At 41.6% G+C, this 23,217-nt stretch overlaps 1 protein-coding gene across 1 annotated transcript in view; it reads right to left on the bottom strand.

Moving 5' to 3' along the window:
- Positions 1 to 10,461: 10,461 nt before the first annotated feature.
- Positions 10,462 to 23,217, bottom strand: part of ROS1 (ROS proto-oncogene 1, receptor tyrosine kinase) — a gene marked incomplete at both ends in the record, with an annotated part of 118,169 nt that continues 105,413 nt past the window's right edge. Inside the window, 2 exons of the mRNA XM_080938115.1 lie at positions 10,462 to 10,772; positions 16,164 to 16,327. Coding sequence (XP_080794241.1) covers positions 10,462 to 10,772; positions 16,164 to 16,327 — 475 coding nt within the window. The remainder of the gene's footprint in view (positions 10,773 to 16,163; positions 16,328 to 23,217) is intronic.

The raw sequence follows: 23,217 nt of genomic DNA, 5'->3' as shown, positions 1-23,217 counted from the left end.
TGATATTACTGAAAAGTGGGCTGGAAAACAAAACTGATGGCTTCTTGTTGTCGCTCCTCATTGTGCTAAGCGTTGTCTCGTTTCTTCTTCTTTCTGCATTTTTTTCTCCATTGATAATCTTTCCCAGAAAGCAATGAGATATTTTCACTCAGGTATCTTATGAATTATTTCCCTCACCAGGCCTGCTGTTTTACAGAATTCTTTGGTGTCTTTGAAAACACTGCCTAAGATGTGCTCTCTTATGAGGGTTAATTCTGCCTGGTTTTCTTCTCCACATCATTTTTTTTTCTCAGACAGTTTTTTTCCCTGCACTCAGAATGACACCGACAGACAAGTTTGGATTAAAAAAAACATATTATAAGCAAACCTTTGGGTTTTGTTTTGTTTTGTTGTTTTTTCTTTTTTGTTGTTGTTGTTCAAGAATGTCTTCTAAAAACACATTCTTCAGCCAAGCATCTGTGGACCCTTTATCCAGCACTTGAGGGTGGGGGTGGGGGGTGGGGAGTCACAGATAGGTGGATCTCTGAGTTCAAGGCCAGCCTGGTCTACAGGGTGAAATCCAGGACAGCCAAAAACACCACATTCTTCACTTTGACTTTTTAAAAAATGAAGAAGGAAATCAGGAAAGTGAGTCTACACCCTGAGGAGGAAGCAATACAAGTAATCTTTTCCCAGTTTTCAGGAGATATAAACTCACCACCCAATAATTTAAATTATGTTCACATTTGAATTAGCCAGAAAAATTATTCATGATTTTACACTTAACAATTCCAAACTGTTTAGCCAATAAACAAAAGTGATACCTCACCCCCCTTTCCCACCGAAATTGTACGGTTGGTCATTGGGTATTTAAAGAATCATGTCTTTATAAACAGGACTGGAACATTTAAAAACTCGCCAAGGAACATTGCCATCTCTCCTGTTTTCTTCAGGTATAAAATGTAACAAAAGCGAAAAAGGAAAAACGAGTGTCATCTCACAGTTGTGATATACACCTGTAGCACATAAATGCTCTGTCTGAGGAGAACAAGGCAGAGCACACAGGCTCCAATAACTGCCACTTGGCAGGACAGCCGCACCAGGACGCAGCCCATGCCTTGTCATTATGGGCTTCACAGAATTTACATTTTCAAATCCTGATGCTCCCAAAATACATTTTTGAGGGGTTTGGACAAGCACTTCATTTTGTCACCCCCTTAATCAGAAGGATTTCTAACTTGAACTCAATTATATACACCCTAAGTAGAACAAACTCTAAAGGTGGCTGTGGGCTGTGGGCGTTCGTTGGTAGAATGCTTGCCTGGCACAGAGTTCTGTGTTCCATTTCCACCACCATGTAAACCGGGCATGGTGACCCGCATCCATGCAGCTTCAGCACTTGGGAGATAAGACAAAAGGACCAGAAATAACCTCAAGAAAATGGAAAAATGCTTTGCATGTTATCTTCTGGTTTCCTGGTCTATCCCTGGCAGAAGCTCCTGGTCTGTGTGCTGCAGAAGCTCTAAGAAGCGATCGTCTCCTGGCATTTGATGGGATATAAATTCACCATGGCGTATCATCTCAGACCATAATCAATAGCCCAGAAATCACCAGACTTTCACAACCTAATTGTTAAGGGTTGTCTGCTGCCCTGGATGAGAGCCGCCTTTTCTAAAATCTCACAGGAGGGTTTTTGTTAGCTTCCACCTCCCAAAGTGTGGAAAAACAAAGACAGAAAACCTCACGCCTCAGTTATCTGAAGTTGTTTGAAACGTTTAAGGTTTCCCTCTTCCACGAAGCCTGTCTCCGTCCGAGACCACACCCTCGTGGAAAGTCCTACCGCCCTCCTTCTGTGCTGTCTATTTGGCACTGAACTAATGATATCATCTCTAATTCGGGACTGAGGAGGCTGGCTCGGTGCTGCAGCCAGTCTTCTTGCTCACTGTTGACTCCTAACATTTTTTTTTTACCCTAAACTTGATCCTTGAGCAAGTACCATTAACTGTTGCAGAGAATTAAGTCATTGCATTAAAATATTTCATTTAATTATTAACAAATTTTAAAATCTATTTTGACCTGAGATTTGGAGGGCAAGTTTTTTAAAAAAGAAAGAAAATCTGAAAGTCTGCTCCAGTAAAGAAAACCTTCTAATTGCAGGATCCTGAAGAGCCTGTCACGCTTGGGACGAGCCAAATAATGTCAAACATCATTTTGTCCCATAGGTAGACAGACCCTCAGTCTGGGTCTTTTACTCAAATACATCACTTCGGCGGTACCTTCTTTCCTTGCATCTTTGTTCTTCCTTCTCTCCGGGATCAGTCCCATTTACACAACACAGGCTACAATAGTTCCTGTGTTTAAAAAGCCAAAATAACACACACAAGAAAACTTTATTATCTCTCACCCTGTACCAAAATCATTTCCAAATGTATCAAAGCCCCTAATAGAAGACTCGAAACTGCCAGAGGAGACATAGGGAAACCACTTCTAAAAAGGAGTCTAATGGTTCCGGAAATAATGCAGAGAACTGACAGGCAAGAGTGCAGGAAATTAAAAGGCTCCTGCACAGCACAAGAAACCATCACCGGAGGGAGAAGAGGGGCTGCCGAATGGAAGAAGACCTTCACCGACCACATATCTGACAGGGGATGGTTATCTGGAATTTATAAAGGATGCCAAACATTGAACAATAAAAGCCAAATCATCTGGTCAATAAGTAGGCAAATTGGGCAATGGGTCCTCAGAAGAAGAAATGTCCAATAAATATTTGGGAAAAAAAGTTAATCTTCATCCAATAGGGAAATGCACACTAAAATAGCATCAGGTAGTCTGGTAGTGCACACCTACAATCCCAGAGCTTGGGAGATAGAGAAAGGAGGGTCAGGAATTCAAAGCCAGCCTCTGCTACATGAGACATTGCCTATTTTAAAGGTTATTTTTAAATGCATGTATTTGTGTGTGCATGTATACATGTATGTATTATGTCCATGTCTGGTACCCAGGGAGGTCCTGAGGGAGCATCAGATCCCCAGAAATCAGACTTACAGATGTTGAGCAACTGTGCATGCTAGGAACTGAACCCAAGTCCTCTGGAGAAACAAGTGTTCTTTTTTCATTAACTAATCAATAAATCACTTCATTTACTTTACATCCAGATCACAGCTTCCCCTCCATCCTCTCCTCCCAATCCCTGCCTCTCCCTTTCCCTCCGCCTAAGCCCCCTCCTTTTCTCCCCTAAACCTGATCCTAACCTTTAAACCTACCTTTACCATCATACTTACACCTACACTTACCCTTAATTTTGCTGCTACCCCTATCTCTAACATTACCCCTACCCCAACCCCAACCCATACTCCTGTTCCTAGCCCTACCCAAAAGCCAAATCCAACACCAACTTAAAATGCAAACCCTACCCCTACACCTAAGATTAACCGCCTTAGCATATCAAGTTGCAGTAGGACTGGATATGTCTTCTTCTACTGAGGCTATAGAAGAGCTAGGAGAAAGGGATCCAAAGGCAGGCAGCAGATTTAGAGACAGCCCCTGATCATGTGGTCAGAGGTTCCACATGAGGACCAAGCTGTCAATATGGTAGGGGACCTAAGTTCTTAACCACTGAGATAAGACCAGCCTTCTCTCTAGCCCAAAACCCAGTCTCAACAACAACTAGCAAAACCCAGCTTTATGGAGATTGTACCTCACCAGCAATCAGAACGACTGACTTCACACACAACAAATGCCAGTTGGGATGTGGATAAAGAGAAACATGTATTCACTATTAATGGGGATGTCAGTAAACTTACCAACTTTTGTAATCACTGTGGATACTGGTATATAAAACACACAGATACTGACAAGTAAAGGAACCAAGTGATGGAGCCATAACTCATAGGTATGCCTGAAGACTGCTGAGCCGTGACACCACAGGGACACTTGCATATCCACATTCATTACTACACAACTCACAAGATACAGAACCAGCCAAGGTGCTCACCAGCAGATAAAATGTACATATACCCCCACAGAGTTTTGTACAGCTGTAAGGAAAAGGAAATTATATCATTTGCAGGAAAGTGAATAGACCTAGATGGTAATCATGTTCAATGAAATCAGATTCAGAAAGATAAATATCCTGTTTCCTATCATATATGGACTCCCCTCTCTCTAATAAATAAATAAAATGTAATAAAAATATTACAGATATAAATTTGTCAAATACAATATTTTAGAAATTAATCTCTCATGGAGAGAGAGAGAGAAAGAGAGGGGGGAGGGAAGGAGGGAAGAAGGGAGGGAGAGAAAGAATGAGTGAGAGAGAGAGAGAGAGAGAGAGAGAGAGAGAGAGAGAGAGAGAGAAGTCAAGGTAGATGTGGAACAGCAAAGGAAAGCTTATCCCGTGCATACTAGGTAGTCCAGCAGAGGCTGCATGCATGCTGGAGGCCTGAGACCCACAGGTACTTAATCCACAAGGACAGGTACCCCCACAGCTGAACCCTAGTACTGCAGGCCTGGCAGACTCCTGGAGACTGGCTCCATTGAAAACCCAAAGAAGCTGGATTCTGGTGTCAGTAAAGAATGGTAGCAGCAGTTACCATGAGATGGATGCACTTGCCAGCAAGGAGTAAAGGCAAGCTGGCAAAATCATTCCTGCTTTTCCCTCAGTCACTTTTTATCTGATCCACCATCAGAAGGGGTTGCTTACTAAGGAATGAGACCTTCCCCCTAGAGTTGATCCCTTGAGGAAATACTCTCTCATGCCTAGCCAGAGGCATGTCTCCAACTCAATGTAGTTGACCACCAAGATTAACCATCGTGGTATCTAAGGGGTAAGGAGACAAGAAGTCATTACAGTACTGACTTGGGATCTTGCTGGAAGGGGTCCAGAGAGAGTGGGAGAGGGATACACTGGAGGAATAGGGGTGGGTATGACCAAAACACTAGGGCTGATGAAATGTCTTAGCAGGTAATGTCCTGCTGAGCCCGACAACTTGAGACTGATCACTGAGACATACACACTGCAGAGAACCAACTCCCACAAGTTGACTCCACATATGTGCTTTAGTATGTGCATGCCCACATACTTACAAATACAAATGAATAAGTGATGTGATTAAAAACACAATCGGTATAAAATTGCCAAATCCTTTCCCGTCTATTTATCCTGTGAAGTTATGTTTCTCAGGTGTTGCAGAAAATATTAAAACATAAAAATCAGTTTATCTCTTTTCTGGCCCTGAGGTCTCACTCCTCGGGCCTGACCCAGATACCTCTGGCGCTCTATCTGAGCCGCCAACACAGCCCAACTCGTCAGCACAACTCCCTTCCCTTGGCGGTTTTCTACTGCCTATTTTCTGCCTCTGTCCCAGGGTATTTCTGTACCCTAAAATCCCACACAAACACAACTCTACAGCCCGATAGCTTTTCATACAGGTTTATATTTCCAACTCTCAATCCACAAACCCTCTGCACAACAAGATTGCATCAAATAGACAAAGATACAAACTGCCCTTCGAGATACTAGACCTATAAAATTCTTAATGTTCATAGCTTTTTAACACCAATAAATCCCACCTGGGTCCAGCTGGTTCTTGGGAAGCTCCATGTTGCCACAAACTCTAACCTCTGTCCTCTGACCTCTTCCAAACCTCAGCCCTCTCTACTTCCCTTGCCCCGCCCAGTCACTGGCTTTCCTTTATTTTATTAATTAAAATTGGCAGGTTCAGTTGGAGTCACATGACTAGCCAGCCCTTCTTTAAGAAGTGGAATTAACATTAAAATACAAACAGCTTCAAGACAATCTACATTTCCTTCTTTTTGTCCAGTTAAAAGGTTTTTTTTTTTCCTCAACTATAAGATGAATATAACTATTACTATTTTATAATTTATAAATTGTAAGAATGTCTTGTAGAAATGGCTCAGTGGCGAAGATTACCTGAGTTCAATTCCCAGCACCTACATGGTGACTTCCAACCACCTATAACTCTAGTTCCGGGAGATCCAATGCCCTCTTCTAACCTCCATACACACTAGCGATGCATACATATGTGTGAGCAGATACTCACTGTCTGAGTTTGAGTATGACTAGTTAAGCTGTACATAGATGTCATCGTCATGGCAACTCTTATGAAGGGAAATAATTAATTAGGACTGGCTTACAGTTTAGAGGATTAGCCCATTGTTGTCATGGCAGCACACAGGCCAACGTGGTGCTGGAAAGATAGCTTCGAGTTCTATATCTAGATCCAAAGGCAGCAGGAAGAGAAAGGAGAACTGAAGCTGGATCAAAATCTCAAGCTCACCCCCAGTGACACACTTCCTCTAAAAGGGACACACCTACTCCAACAAAGCTACTCCTCCTAACAGTGCCATTCCCTATGGGTCTAGGGGAGCCATTTTCTTTTCTTTCTTCTTATTAAATTGCTAATGCTAAGTAAATCAAACTGAGAGAGAACACCCTAATTCTTCTAGATATAAAAATAAGTTCATGCAAGAAAACAAGTCCAGAGAGGACAGTATGTACATGCATAGAAATATGACGTGGTGCCTAACATTATATGTGCAAGTTTCATTTTTATATATGCTAAAAATAAGTACCTGGATAGACATACTTCAAAATATGTATTTGCATTCATATTGAGAAGGTATGCTTAGCTTCTTAATTCTTGTGGTTGAATACAATGAATCCTTGGACTAATTGCACAGATCATTGGGTTCAGGTAACATGTATCCCTGACCAACTAAAAGAAAGCCAACACAGGGAGAAGGTGCCAGAGAGCCAGGGTCTCCTTAAGACTTATTCTAAACCATAGGGGTTATTTTGAGAGCTTGAGACTAGGGAAAAAACTGAGAATGAAAACTAAGTTTCCTGCTTTATGTTTACAATCACCTCAAGGAGTTCTAGATATCTCGTCTCAAAGCAACCCCACACCAACAAATTCAATCCATCTATTTAAGTTCCAGAGATAACCCCGAACTTAAAAGCTCTTTCTGAAGCCTCTTGGCTTTATACTAATTTTCTGATGCCTCCATGTGATCTGCAAGCCAGAGGTTCTGAAATGTTCCCAGCCACATACTAAACAAAAGGATGCCTATTTTGCTTTACAAAATACGCAGAGGGATAAAAGATGCCACTTTATATTCAGAAAAAAAAAGTCACTTAATGGTGTAAAATATAGAAACAGAACATAAATAAACATGCTTACTAACAAACAAGAGATAAAAAGAGCGGGGACAGCAGTAGGCTTTCCCAAAGCATTGACTATGAGATGATCCTGAGAAGGGGGCTTAGGGAAACAAAGGACAGGAGAGAAAGCCGGAAATGGGTCAGCAGGAAAGGGAGGGGGACAGAACCTTCTAAGTAAAACTTAATTCCCTTACATTTGTCGGTATAGGGCACAGGACAAATTGCACGAGTTGGTTGTTTCCTTCTACCGTCTGGATTCTGGGGACAGAACTGAGGCCATCAAACTTGGTGGTGGTCATCACCAGAACCACTAAGCCACTCACCGGCCTTTGAGAAAACTTCTTAATTAGACCTATAGTAACAAAGTAGTTTGGTCTAGGTAAACTCTTGTTCTGTTGACAAGGCTAAACTGTAAGAGAGAGAGAGACAGAGAGAGACAGAGAGGTGCAAATGTCCTCTTGTACATTTAAGGAGACCATCATGATGTCTTCTCTAATTAGTCCTTGGTCTCTTTTGGTTGCTTTTAGGTTTCCATTAGTTTGTTTGAGACACGGCCCTCCACTAGACCTGTAGTTCACTGTTTCAGGTAGGCTGGCTGGCCAGGAAGCTCTGAGTGTCCGCTTGCCTCACCCTGCAGTGCTGGAGTTATAGGGGCACAGTGCCACCTCAAGCTTTCTCCATGGGTGCTGGGGACCCGAACTCACATTCTTTGTTTATTTAGCAGTCACTTTTTCCATCTCCAGCCCTATAAGTTCTGCTTTTCATTTTCCACATACTCGGATTTTTCTGAGAGATTATGTCTTTTCCTCAAACAATTTTAAGTGAAAATTAAATTTACCGAGGTAGCTATTTTATATAAAACTCACAGCTTATGTATTTACAAGCATTGTTCTTCCCATCTCTAACATCCCCAGTCATACCTTGAAAATGAAACTTTTTAAAAAGCTTTTTCTGTTAAACATTAGTGAATTCTGCCTTTGAACATGTGCCATTTTCTCCACTGCATGTTTTTCTAATTTTTCCAGAATTTATTTTCACTTGTAGAACTGTGATTATGTAATTATCAATCAGTTATATTTCAACAATTATTTCTATCTGTAACCTTTTACATACAAGATTTGCTGCTAGTGTTTTATTTTGTGCTAAATATCTCTTCCTAGGATGAATTAAGACTGCTGACTTACACTGCTTAGCCGAAACTGAACTGCACTGCCTATTGGCCCACAGATGCCTATGGATTCTCTGCTGCCTAAATTGTAACGAAAACGTATTAGACGGCAAGTCTAATTGTTATTTTTTAGCATCCCGGATACCTTTGCATTTTTCAAAACAGATGTCTATGAGCTGGCAGAATGAATTCTGCGTCACAGGAAACAGAACTTTGATTTCCAAGTATTTACTGAAAGGGTTTGAAGGCGGCAGGACAGGAGGAGTCACAGAAATCACAGGAGGTCATAGAGCAGGAAGCAATTAAGAGCAGCCAGCACAACCAGTCCAGACTGCCTGTCCTCCTGTCCTCCTGTCCTGCCTGTCCTGCCTGTCCTCCTGTCCTGCCTGTCAAGCCAGATTCTCTGCTGCCTCTGTGGCCATGCCCTGGAAGAGCAGGCTGTGTGTGTGGTTCAATAATGAAGGGGGAGTCACACGCTCACATTGTTCCTGCAGGAGATTCTGAAGGAGTGACTATGAACGCACCACCCTGAGGGTAGTACAGAATTCTTCGATCCATGTCCTGAACCAGTAAAAGGAAAGATCGTTTTCTCCTACCGACTTCCATGAACAGAGAGGAACGATCCTGCCTGGGTCAAGGGAGAACTGGATGTGTGGCAAACTGAGCACAAATTCTGTACTTTAACTCTGAGGCTGTCTGTCCCCAAACTAGGACACTCACTGCTCACATTCAGCCGGTCTCCTAGGTAGGTTGTCAGGCTCCAGGCAAGTTAAAGATGGTCAAAGATGGAAGCAGATGTATGGTCTTCCGCCTTAGGTTTTAGTAACTGTTATAAACAATGCGTAGCCCATGAAGACAAAGACTAGGAACACCGGTGGTAACAGTGAAAGCAAACTTGTTTCCAAGCAGTGTTTTCCTGAACATTGTTTCAGTTCTTCTCACCTTCTGTGCAGGTGATGAAAATCACAATGTTTGAAATAAAAGTGTATCATCACTTACATTTGATTTTTAAGGATATTCTAGATTTTTAATATAAAATAGGTCTGACCAAAAAAAAATGATGGGTGTGTGTGTGTGTGTGTGTGTGTGTGTGTGTGTGTGTGTGTGTGTGGTGCTGGAAACAGAACCATTGGGGTTCATTTATTCTACTCCAGTGCTCTTCACTGAGCTATCTCCCAGTCTCTTCTTCCAAATAATCCTTCCGTTAGTTTTCATGATGGCATATAAACCACAGGTCAGGGGCTAGAGAGTAGGGTCAGTGAATAGGAGAGCTGTGTGTTCTTCCCAAGGACCCAGGTCAGTTCCTGTCGCCCACTGTGGTAGCCCACAGCCATGTGTAAGTTCAGTTCTGTAAGCTCCAACTCTGCCTTCCGGCCTCTGATGACACCAGGCATGTGGTGCATTTGCCTTCAGGCCAACAAACGCTCATACCCAGGAAATAAAAAATAGATTAAAAATCATTGTTTAAATCACAAGGTAATTTTTTTATGCCACCTGAAGACCACAAAATGTCAGACTTTAAGATCCAGAGATGGTTCCATTTGTGCTATGCCTAAAGCAGTCACTCAAGCTTCCAAAATACAAAAGGCTTTACAGTGATGATTAAAGGGAATGTTTTATTGGAATAATAACGTGCCAGATGATTTCTCATGGTACATGGGCTGCTCCCTCCTGTATGTGTCTAATTGTTTCCTGCATCTTCTTTAAGGTAGTCTGCAGTTCAGGTGGTCCTCAGCAGACTCCCACCCCACCCCCATTTCCATCCTTGTATGAACCTATTCCTGTCCCTACCTATTTGGCCAAGATGTTTTTACTGCGTTCCAGACAGCAGGGAGGGCGGTGCTCTAAAGTAAAGGAGTTCAAAGGAGACAGACAGTGATGTTTTCTTCCCAGACTTCGGATTTGTCCTGGGATTTCCACACACACAGAGGTTCCTCTGATAATCCACTGAAGATTAGGTCCCTGGTGAAGAGAATGCTGAATGAAACCAAATGGCTCTTGGAACTAAGGTCAGATCTTAGGAACTTGGCTGTATCAACTCAGAATCTAGACTATCTCCACACCTTTATTCTTTTCTGCAAGTAACCTAACAGCATGTTGACCTCAGTGCCGTGTTTCCTACGATACACTATTATTCAGATACATCTCCACGTCCACTGTGAGCAAGGCAGGCATAGTTCAGGCCTTCAGACTGGCCAGGAGAGCGGTAAGCCGCCTGTGGTTCCTGGCAGAAATCTTTGTCTGCCTGTGGTTGCTGCTCGGCTTTCTTCGGATCACGTGACCCAGAGTCCTTAGGGCCTAGAGGACCCTCATAACTTCCCTCTCCTTGGCTACATTCTGTGGCAAATACCATATAATTTAATCCTTCTTGGTTCTTGGTTTCCATCAAGGCAACCGGCATCGTGTCATCTGAATTCAAAGCAGCCATTTTGTCATCTTCGCCTGTGAGAGAGCATAGACGTTAACGCAGTGTCCGCCTAACTTCTTTTCTTTGTAATAAATAATTATTATATGTATACGAATGAGGACAACTACACACACACACACACACACACACACACACACACGCACACACATTTGCTTGGCAGGCTCTTGTGCAGACAGCTAGATGCACCTGCTCCGCAGTCTACGGCACTCTGAAAGAGTAGACAGGTCGCTGTAGGTGGTGATGTGCGATTACACAAGAGACGATATAAAAGGCTGTGGCACTGCAGGGGTGAAGAACTCTACTTAAACAGGTGGACCAGGTCACTGCCTCATGATGGAGGTGAGGACCTGTGCCAGTGTTGCTTGTTAAGGTCATTCGTAAGATATGCAGTCTCCCGGAAGTAAGGCATGAACTGGTTATCTGCGATACAGAGTCGCCGCTCCGTAAAGTTTACGTTCCGATGGAAAGAGATGGACAGTGAACCAGCGGACCATGGAGATCAGTGGGCAGAGAAAGGGCCTAGAGAATGAGCTGCCACTTTAAAGATGGGTCACGAGGTACCCATGAGTGAGGTAATATTCTAGCAGACATGCAGGTTAAATATGGGCAGTGTCCGTAGCTCTTTCACGTTGGGTTTTGTCCGTTTGTTCATTTGTTTTGCCCCAGCACAGGAGATTGAACCCAGGGCCCTAATCGTCTACCACGCAAGTACATCCCTGTCGGTCCATAAGTTCTGAAGATGGGGATGCTCTCAGCTTCTCGGGAAAGACTGGAGCTCACAGCCCTTCCGCATCAGCCTCCTCCCGAAGTCAGGGGCAACAGGCCTGCATCCTCTTTTAGCCCTGTGTTGGCTCAGCTGTGTGGTTATTCTAAGTCCACTGAGAAGAGAGACCAGAGCAAGGTTTCGGGGGCAGGAATATACTCAGTGAAGTAACACCCGGGAGCCAGTGTGGCTGGTCATCTTCAGCAGTGCACACAAGGGAAAGAATGCGTACCTGGCTAAGTTAGGTGGCAAGGGAAAGGGGGAAGATGGTGACATAAAGGGTGTTAGCAGTTACTTTGATTATTGTTCAGGTTAGTCCTTATAGAGCCCTGATGATGCTCTGAGCAGTATTCTAAGCCACAGCCGTGTGTTCACTCATTTTCCCCTACTGATTAGGTAGTGCTACTGTCTGCATTATCAGATGAAGGAGGTAAGGCACAAGAGTTCGATGACGTGCTACGGCCATCCAGCTAGAATGAGTTTGTGTCCTGTTGTGTCTCTCCGAGGGGTGGGTTGAATTTCCATGCGCTATAGGAGAAGCAGAGAAAACAGTGGACTCTTCATCATGAGATGCCAAGTCTGTCTACTACCTAAGTTCTGAATACCAAGGGACAACCCAGTTTCTGCTGTGGGTATTGTGGTGTGTACTATGGACATTAAAAAAAAAAAAAAACTTGTTATCTATAATAATAGCAATAGAAATCGTCAAGAAATAGTATATTTAACAATGAGTCATTCAGCAGCTTCAGTGGAGGTGCTCTTTATTAAGATAGTCTTAAAAGGCTCAGAGAGATCCCACAGTTACCCGTATCGTTTGCACCTCCCCACTCTTCTTAGGTGCTTCGCTTGCACCCACGTAGCCCACTCAATAGTGTATTGGAGTGTTTCCACCAAGCATAACTTTCATTATTTTGCTTTGATGAGTTCGAGAGAATAAAAAGAAATCACTTATATGGAACTAGTAAATTTCTTTTTGCAAATTATACTTCTGTGCACCTAAGGGGGAAAAAAACCATTAACTAGCTACTTCATCGGTTCAGAGTGCTGGCAGCAACATTTAGTAACTTGACCCGGGGAAGCTTTTAGCAATTAATACAACTTGTTGCATAAAGAGCTCTGGAGAGAGGGAGGTGATGGGGAAGGTCGTTTTGATACTTTATTTTTTTTTTAAGTATTTACTACAAAACCTACAGATCAAAGCTAAGGCAGATATGCTGAACAAAGGTGGCAGACACTCAGGAACCTCTTTGGAAAGGAAATATTAAAATAAAGACTTCCGAGTAAGACAGGGTATTTAGAGGCGAGACATATGCCGGCTGACTGGCTATGTTTAGAACAGCATAGGGCATTGCGATTTGTTTCCTGTAGAACTCTTTGAGCTGGTGAGGTGATGTTTACACAAATGTTGGGATGAAGTCATTGGGATATTTTTACTAGGTGCTCAGATACGTTACTAATCTCTCTCTCTCTCTCTCTCTCTCTCTCTCTCTCTCTCTCTCTCTCTCTCTCTCTCCCCTCCCACCTCCCTCTTCCAACTTCCTTCTCAGTAGGACCAGAACACAAACAAGGCATCCCTGCTGTTATTATTGTAATCCTACAATGCTTCATTTTTAAAAATGGAAAAGGTCCTTCCAGCGCGACTCTTATATGTCTCCACAATGATAACAAAGACAGATGCCCTGGATGCTGTGCTAAATACGCTCATTAGCCTTCAAAGCAGCAAGTTGTTTCTCTCATACTGTAAATACGGATTCCATTCGGTGCCTTACAGAGACTGCCTAGGTGTTTGCATCTTTGCAAATGTGCAAGCCTCACTCTTCACTGGGTCTCTTCTCTCCTTCCTGCCTCTTGTCTTCAATCATAACCTTGAGCATCAAAGACTCCATGGTTCCCAACTTCTTTCCATTCCTTAACTTCGAACAGCAGAAAAAATGATTTCTCTTTTACTGCAGTTACATTTCTATCGGCCAGGATTATTCTTTCAATCATTACAATTGAATTATTAAAGATTCCTACCTCATCATCCCACATGTCTATGTCCACATCTCTGATTTTATTAATGATATTTAATTGTTTCTTTTTGGGTTTTTTTCGGGGAAGAGCAAGATCTCGCTACGTATCCCTAGCTTTCCTGGGACCCCCTGTGTAGATCCAGCTGCCTTTGAATTTGTGATAATATCTTTGCTGAGGTTGTAGGCATGGGCCACTACCTTGGACTTTATTGCTCATATTTAGAACTTCAATCCTCTGGCCAAGATCCAAAACTCAGATGACAGTAGATGCTGGCGAGGTTGCGGAGAAAGAGGAACACTTCTCCACTGTTGGTGGGGTTGTAAACTGATACAACCACTCTGGAAATCAGTCTGACGATACGTCAGAAAATTGGACATAGTATTACCTGAAGACCCAGCTATTCCACTTCTGGGCATATACCCCAGAGATGCTTCAACATACAACAAGAGCACATGCATCACAATGCTCATAGCAGCCCTATTTATAATAGCCAGAACCTGGAAAGAACCCAGATATTCTTCAGTAGATGAATGGATACAAAAATTGTGGTACATTTACACAATGGAATACTACTCAGCCATCAGAAACAATGACTTAACCAAATTCTTAAGAAAATGGCTTCATCTAGAGAATATCATCCTGAGTGAGATAACCCAGTCACAAAAGAACAGACATAATATGCAGTCACTGGTAGGATGCTAACCCCAGAGGCTCGGACTGCCCCAGAAACAACTCACAGACTGTGTGAAGTTCAAGAAAAAAAAGAAAAAACAAACAAAAAAAAAAGTCATGCTCAATCCTTACACACCAAGAACACATTGACAAATTCTGGGTTACACCCTGTTTTACATGTACTTTTTGCTCATTGTAAAAAAAAAAAAAAAAAAAAAAAAAAAGCCGAGCACTGACACAGTTGTATCTGTATACATTTATGCAAAAATGTTTAAATTTTTTATCTTTGATTTTTAAAATAAAGTTTTTAAAAAATTAACTTCTAAATGTTTTCTGAAACATGTATTGAATAAAATTTAAAACCTAAAAAAACTTCAATCCTCTGTGATAACACCTATTATCCAAATCTGTTAGGTATAATCAAACCAAAGTGGTGTGTGATTTTTTAGCAAGCAGTCAGAATAAACTCCTCTGTTCTGCCTGGCTGCATGGCCCTTTATTGTGGCATAACCCAGAGCATGTGTGAAGATACTTTGATACTTTGATGTCAGTATCATTCGCTTCCTCCCTTAGCCTCACAAGTGAACTGTTAATATGACTGTGAAGATTTCCAGTAGAGCCTTAGGGAAAAAAAATTATTTCTCAAGCCTGCTGGATTATTCTCTGTGGTTTTGTATAAAATGCATTTAATACACCAGGTAGGAAAGATTCCACGAGTAAAAACATGAAATATATTGCAAGTAAAGCCCAGCACACTTGTAATCTTAGCATGTTTGAGGTACACCAAAAAGGTTCATAATTCAAAGTTGTGGTGGTTTTAGTAAAAATGGTCCATAGGGAGTGGCACTTCCAGGGGGTGTGACTTTGTTGGAGTAGGTATGGCTTTGTTGAAGGAAGTATGTCTCTAGGGACTGGGCTTTGAGGTCTCAGATGCTCAAGCCTAATGTGACAGTTCTCCTCCTGCTGCCTTTGGATCTGATATAGACTTTCAGCTACTTTTTCAGCACCATGTATGCCTGCATGTCTCTATCGTCCTCACCATGATGACAATGGACTAAACCTTTGAACTGCAAGTCAGACTCAATTAAATAAATGTTTTTTTATAAGAGTTGCCATGGTCATGGTGTCTCTTCCTAGCAATAAAAACCCTAATGAAGACAAAAGCCATTCTCAGTTACATAATGAGGGTGAGGCCAGCTTGAGCATAGAAGGCACTGTTCCAAAAATATTAGAATAATTATATAAATACTATAATACGTATAAGCTGTAAGTTCTGGAAGAGTAACTATTTCTGTAGAATTCACTCCTTTCTTCACTAGCTGCTCATTGTACTTTGGGTTTCCATGACAACACTACTTTGGGGTTTTCCTCTTCCTTTTCTGTCATCTCCTATCCATGCCCACCAACCTGTGGTGCCAGTCCCTCAGATTCACGCATACCTAACTACATATTTTCCAGAAGACCTACAAATAGAAAGACGTTCATTAAAGTAATTAGAATGGTTGCTTGGCAGGAGGTGGGGGTGGGGAATGGAGGAAGTGGGACCAGGGAAGAATATGGAGACAAACGGACTAAAGAGATAAACAAAATAAGGCAGAAGCCTCACAGAGGCCAGTGATGATAATGCGCCATAGACAGAGAGTCTATAATTATCTAAAGTCAACTCTGCAGTTGAAATACAACTGATGAAGGGTAGAGAGGCCATGAACAGACTGAAGGGAAACGGCAGAGCGCGTGAACCCTCTTTTTTCCTACCTTAGAAAAGCATGATCTCTCTCTTTAATTTTAATACACAATACAAGGCCTTTCTCAAAGAGGTACACAACAAACAGCTCAGTGCTGATGTCAGTATATTGTTATTATTACCTACCCGAAAGTACCTGCTGGGTAGATGGCATTGTAACCTTGAGAGAAACATTGTAACACTGGGGAGAAAATTCTGCAGGAGCAAGCTTACCTTCAAAGCCGTTGTTAAAGATGCCATCAGCAGGAGTTGCTTCTCCACAGTGAGAAACATTGTTCAAGGAAACATTTCTGAATAACTGAAGCTGGTCTTGAATGTTATGGAAAGTGGGTCTTTGGTCGGGTTCTTGAGCCCAGCACTGGGACATTAACTTCCACCTGGACGTGTGGGTAAAGATGGGAAAATCCATGATGAGAGGATGCTGTTACTGATAGTCCGGGGAAGGGCATGTTGGAGAGCCAGAGTTGAATCCAGCTCCCATGTTTAATACAAATGTTGACAATATCTCAGTGGTAATCAATCGAAGTTTACAGATGTGCCTGTGGGTGCTAAGGAATGTTTACTTAGCACATCGAGGAACTACTATCTTTAAAAACTGTTGCAAGAGCAGAGGGTTTATTTGTTGTTTAACTTCATAGAACGACAAAACAAAATCTAAGGTTCACTACAGTGTGCATAGATGTCCAGTCACAGAATGAGAGAAGGAACCCAGATTTGAGCTCAGAGCTATTCTTCATACACTCCCAAGGTCAATTTGAACACTCTCAGTTCCCCAGACACACATAGCAGATTGGCTGAACTGCACCCATAACAGCATGCATCCACTGGCTCATCGCAGATTTATTACACACTTGTCTTACACCAGAATAACATTTGGAGCTAGGGTTTCCAGAAGTATGGCTCCTGACTTCATAAGTGATATGTGTAGTAAATAAAAAAGAGTGACAATTTATCACACCGCAACTCAAATGAATGGGAGCCAGGGAGGTAACTCTCTAAATATCGTCTCTAATTAGATCATTTATAGACCTCTCACTGAAAAGAAGATAATAGCATCATTTAAGATAGCATGCTATATGATCTAGCTCAATTCGCCATTCTAAACTGTCTTTTGAAATAATGCTCACATTTCTCTATAATACCTCAGTTTGACTCATCTCTGGGCTAGTCCCACCATCTCCACCCTTCTTTCCAAATAGTATCAGGTAGGGAAAGAAAGAGATGTGCTTATTGCTGTGTGTGAAGCCGCACCACGTGCATTCCTTCCTAACCTCCAGGGCTGATCATTCACACTCTATTCATCCACAACTGCAGACTCTGGCAGCTCTGCTGGGTCTTGGAGACTTTCTCCCTAGAGCAGGAGGTCTGTTGTCTCTAGTCTCAGGCTTCTCTATGACTCTGTCATCTTGGAACTATAGACAAATATCAGGAAAAGGACCCTTGTTTCTGCTGTATCCCCACATGAGGTGACCTGTCTAACCCTGAACAAAGAGTTCACAGCATATAGGAAGCAAAGGAAGTCGGGAAGCACAAATTGAATTTTCTCTGTCTGATACTCCATTCTACCTTCTTAACAAAGATCAGTCTCTCCACGTCAAAGTGGGGAATCCTTTGCAACAATGCTCTGAGACATTTCTGCAAAGCTGAAGGCAGTGGTATTGTTCCTAGCTTTGATGTTGCCCAGTCAATCACTGGAAGCCTGCAGAGGAGGACTTTGCAATCAAATACCTTACCTCCTACGTCTATCTATGAAGTTCTCTTTTCCCCACACTAGTCCAAAACTTAAAAGCAATGAGGCTGCTACTCACTCCTAACAGTGTGATGGCTGACACAGCTGCAGTGGCTCAGACTGGTATTTCATATGCTAACAGGAAGCCAAGGGACACTACTTAGCACTGTTACCTCCACTGTTGGTTTTCTAAGCTATAAACTTCCCCAAACTTGATTGTTTTTGAGAATTTCATACATGAGTGCCACATATATACTGTTTCCATCCCTTCCCCCAGCTCCTCCCATGCCCCCGACTCCTTCTCAACAATTGTATAACCTTTTCTTTTTAAGATTTTTATTTTAAACTTAAATTATTATTTTATTATATACAATAAAATTTTTATTTTGTTTTAAGGTTTTATTGTTAACACATGTGTATGCATGTACACCTATGAAGTTCACTTAGCATTATGCATAAGGACATGTGTTTAAGGCTGACCATTTGAGACTGGGGAGCTCATGACTGGAAAAAGCAGATTCTCCCTCACTAGCCATTGATTTCCTGTAGCTCTTCATCTAGGGGTGGGACCTTAGAAAACTTTTTAGTCCGTGTTCACAAATCAAATTGGGCAAGCATACTGTTAAGATTCCATGGATACAGCTTCCATGTCATAGTATAGGAAACACTATGACCACGTACATGCTTTCTTTCTTTCTTTTTCTTGTTTTGATTTTCGGAAATATGAAGCAAATTAAAGGTGATAAGAGGAATCAATAAATAAACATAAACTGGGAAATATTTAAATGTATTAGCACTACCACATCAATAGAAGATATATATGATTCAAATTGTGTTATGTACTTTAAAAAGTACAAAAGAAAGTAAACACCTACGTTGTAGTATATGGGAATATTTCAGGTGACTTCCTCACAGAGAGCCCTTCTGCAGTGATACCATTTAAGCCCATGAACTTGTAGGAAAAGAACATGCTAGTCATTCGAGCAAGGTGTGTGCAGAAGTCAGACAGTGAAAGATGGCGTGTGCAAAGTCCTAAACTTGGAAAGAGCTCGGCACGTTTTATAATCTGAAAGAAGGCTGGAATGGCTGGAGCACAGTTGTGGAGGCAGGGGGATGGAACGGCATTAGAAGGGAAGGCAGGATCCTGCAGATCTCACAAACCAAGAAAGGAGCTACTGAAGCTCTTAAGTACACACACATAAAGGTTTAAAGAACCATTCCAGCTGACAGGGATATTGGATTGTACAGAAGCCAAGTAGAAGTTACTGACTAGAGACCAACAGACCCTACAGTTTGGACTAAGTCTTTAACCATACAACTGGAACTGGTTACTACTCAATGACTGGATGGCAATTACCCACAAGTCATCATAGGTGGTGGATTTCAGTATCTATTTTAGGAACTGTAAAGCAGTCTCGAATACGTTGATACATTAATGTATAAATACATTAATAAGCCTCCACCTGAGCTGGTTTCATTTATGTAGCTCTAATCCACGTTAGTGCTAATGTCAGCATATTGTGAGAAAACATTAGATGTTTTCTATGGGCTGTTCTGGTGCCCTCGAGGGATGAATAGTCTGGCTACAGAATACCAGACTTAGCTTTATTTTTTTTTTTTTTACTGTGTTAGAACATATCTGAAAAAGAACTGAACAATGACGAAGTCTGTCACCTCCTCTTTTATAACGTGTGCCTTGTAGAGGCAGAGCTGACCCATCGATCTCACGGATGAAGTGTTACAGATAAGATTATTAATGATACCAGATTGTGGATCCTAAGGCAATAATTAAAACATAATCTGGATAGCTAATCTAGACATTTTCCTAAAAATTAAGATGAGAAAATGAAGTCGTTCTTGCGATAGCATTTCTGAGACTAGAGATGTTTTCCTAGATGCTAACAAACTATGTCAAGCCACTTTGGTTACAAAGTTTCAGGCTATCTGCTACCCACTTAATAGACACAACTCAAGAGGAGTGGAAGGAAGAGGAAGAAAAGAGAAGAGAGTGAAGACAGTCACCCCCATACCCCACACACATGATCTGCCCTCGGGAAGCAGTGCCTCTTATTTTATCTATACAATTTCTTTATGTAGATATGCTTAATGTTTTTATCTAGGAAGGCTTTTAACTTGCCTTAGTCATCACTCTTAACCTTCTAGATGCCAGAACGTGATATACAAGGCCCGTCTGTCCCGGGAGGCAGAGACAGACTAAGGAGCGAGGAGTTACATAAAGCTGCAACATCTAAAAGTAAAGAATGTCGACTCGAATAGCCATAAGCTGGCCAGGGGATAAAATGAAGAGGCTTTTAAGAATTTAATAATCCTAAAAAAGCTTTACTCAGGTCTTTCAAGTAAATTAGCAATTACAGCTGTGGCTGGGGGTGTCTTCTTTCCAATGTTCACGTCATCGCCCAGTACTGTACATGACACACCTCTAAAGGCGCAGGAACAAATGCCCAAGTGTGTTCTCCTGGATGCATTTGCTGTTTTCTGGGTTCGTTTAAATTTGTGTGGGATGCGTGTTCTAATTCTAGGAGAGTACCCGCTATCCTTGGAGTAGTTCACTTGGCTAAGAACTGGGCTTCAAATCCCTCTGCTCACTGGTGTGACCCTTTGATCTTCTTTACGTCTTGGCTTTTATTTTGTTTTGTTCCAACATAGCATGAGACTCGTTAGCTGTGTTCAGTGTTCCTCTTCACGCATATTAAAGTTCTTGGATTCACGAAGCCATTGAAGTTCCACAGAGGGAAATGTCAGCATCTTTTACGTTTAAGCAGGCAAGTGTCTGTAACTATTTAAATAAAAACACATAAAACACAAACTTTAAGAATTCCTCTTTTCGTTGTGTCCAATCCCAGAGAGACTTAGAATTGAGCTGAATATTAACAGTCGAAATAGTATGTTACAACTCCGCAGCCTGCCATTGTGTCCTACATTTGAGGGTCACTGCAACAAGTCTGTCACTGTGATGTGTCCATCCCAGGACCCCATAAAGCTCTTGCTTACAGCAGAATTTCCCTTTGATCCTGTTTCTTCACAGGGATGGTGTGATGGTTGTTCACAGTAAAATCCAGAGAGGACACCATTGACTGGGCTTTGCCCTGTCCACCCAAGCCTCCACACAGACTACAGGAATGCTCTGAACTCCACATTCCAGCAATAGCTGAGGAGAGCCGGGTATCCGAGCTCACCTGCCCCAGGAGTTATCCAGGTGCTAAGTATTTAGGTGTTGAGTGGAAGATGCAATACGGCTCAGCGCAGACTTTCAGCCTCTAAGCTGGACCTGTGACCTCAGAGACACACTTCAAATAAAACTTCCTTCCTCCCGGGCTCCAAGGAGAGTAGTTAATCTTGATCATGACAACTTAAGGCCATGGCCAGATTGAATGGCACAAGGGCTCTACTTCCCGGTAGAGCTTGTTTCTGCGGCAGCTCTGAACCGTTCCCAGGGCTCTGCAGAGTCAGGACGTTGGAAGTATTGCTTGCTTTTTCAGATGATGTTCAAATTAATTTCAAAGCCACCAGTGAGCAAGCTTGGCTTCAACAAAGCATATAAAAAGTGTACATCAACACTCAGTGGTATTTTTGGAGGGTTTTGTTTGTTTCTTTGTCCCATAATGCCTTGTCTGACCTTTCTTTTCCTTACAGGTTTTGCAGGGTTTTTTTTGCTTATATTTGATGATTCCTATGAGATTTCTGTATTTACACGTGTGAGCCTCTGCATCTGATTGTCTCTTGTGCTTTTCTTTGAAGGCTTCCTTGTGTGCATTTGTTTGGGCCTACTCCATTTAGTTTGTTTTTATTTTGTCTTATTTCATTATTATCTTTTAGATGTCTGTTTGTTTCTAATGAGAGAAATCAAAAAATGATATGGATTTGGGTAGGTGGGGAGTTAGAAATAGTCTGGGAGGAGGTGGGAAAAGGGAACCATAACCAGAATATATCATACAGTAACGAATCTGTTTTTGATTTTTAACAAGGAAAAAATAGGTTAATAATGTATTGTACTGAGAAATTATTTAAGACAAAAGTACACAAAATGTCATCTTTTCCCCAGACTCCTAATAAGAACATTCTAGTACTTCTTCCCCCCTTGAATTTTAATACCTATGAATATAGCAAAATATGAGATCCACTTAGACTTAGCTTCATCATCCCAAACCAAAATAACTGAACACAGGGGGGGAAAGTATAATTCAATAATCTATTTTGTAAAAGCCTACCCAAAAGTCTTGCATGATTATGACGAGACATGCTGCATGCCCCTGGTGGGAGGTAATAACATGAGGGACAAAATAATTACAAGAGCAGAAGGAACACATTGCGTAATTGAAATTCTAGAATGAGTTTCTGAGTATTTGAGATATGAGTAGGAGGTAGAAATAGTGATCCGTTTTCCAACCGTGTAATTAAAATTTATTGCATGTTTGGGTATACTCATTTTTCCCCTCTAGTCCTAAATTAAATGTCTGATATCATTTAAGTTAAAGATTTTTTCCCATTGTCTCCCAAAAGACTCAGGATTCAGTTTAAGGTGCTGCTATCAAATGTGGCCAAGTGTACATATATCTGAAAGGTTTAAAGGCTGAATCAGAAATGCAGTTTATATCTTTTAGCTGGAAGATTGAAATAATGCAAAAAAAAAAAAAAAAATTACCAGTACAACAGCCAACCAAGGTGCCCAGATCCTGGTCATTCTTTGGCTCGAGTCTAAATAGTCCTCGAAATAACAGCACAGTCAAGGCAGCGCCACCACGGTGTGCATCCGCATACTGCTAATTCCTTCTGCATTTGTCTGTACCACACAGTTTAGCACTGTATTACGTGCTGGCTGGCCATCTGACTGCTGCCTCTACCATCTCATCCACAGTACATTCCAAGATGCACAAGAGCTGCGGCCCTGGCGTAAAGACCTCTCTACACACACGATGTTTGGCTTGAGTAATACTTTCTCATTATTTATTGGGGATTTTGGTTTGTTTGTTTTTATAAATCTTTGGGGTAAAAGAACCCCTTGGAAAAAGTTACAAGGCTTGATATTCTGTTGATATTGTCCTTGGCAGCTCCCAACCCTTCCCAGAGTAGCTGAATTCTTTTTCTTTTGTAATTAAGCTCAAATTACTCACACTTGAGGGGTTACTGCTAGAACTCAGTAGTGGCCAGGATCAATTTGACCAAGTTACTGTGTGGTAGGACATTATATTATAGTTGTGCATATCACAGTAATTCTGGGTTAAGTGTATAAACAATTCAGTCTATACAATTTTTAGTAATACTATACTATAATGTATATCAGAAAGACAACTGAACTTTTGACTACTATATTCTTATGTAATAGATTATTTTAAGGCACAGATTAGGATAGTATCCAAATAAAGACTCTCAAAGTAAAATGAAGGAATACACACACACACACACACACACACACACACACACACACACACACACATACACACACGTGCACACATTAGGAGAGAGATATCATTTTTATTCATTTAAATTTAGTTACTATGACTACAATTATATTCTACT

The sequence above is a fragment of the Micromys minutus genome, assembly GCF_963924665.1.
Source record: "Micromys minutus genome assembly, chromosome: 25".
Taxonomy (NCBI): Eukaryota; Metazoa; Chordata; class Mammalia; order Rodentia; family Muridae; genus Micromys; species Micromys minutus.
This window is presented reverse-complemented; position numbering and strand designations above follow the sequence as displayed.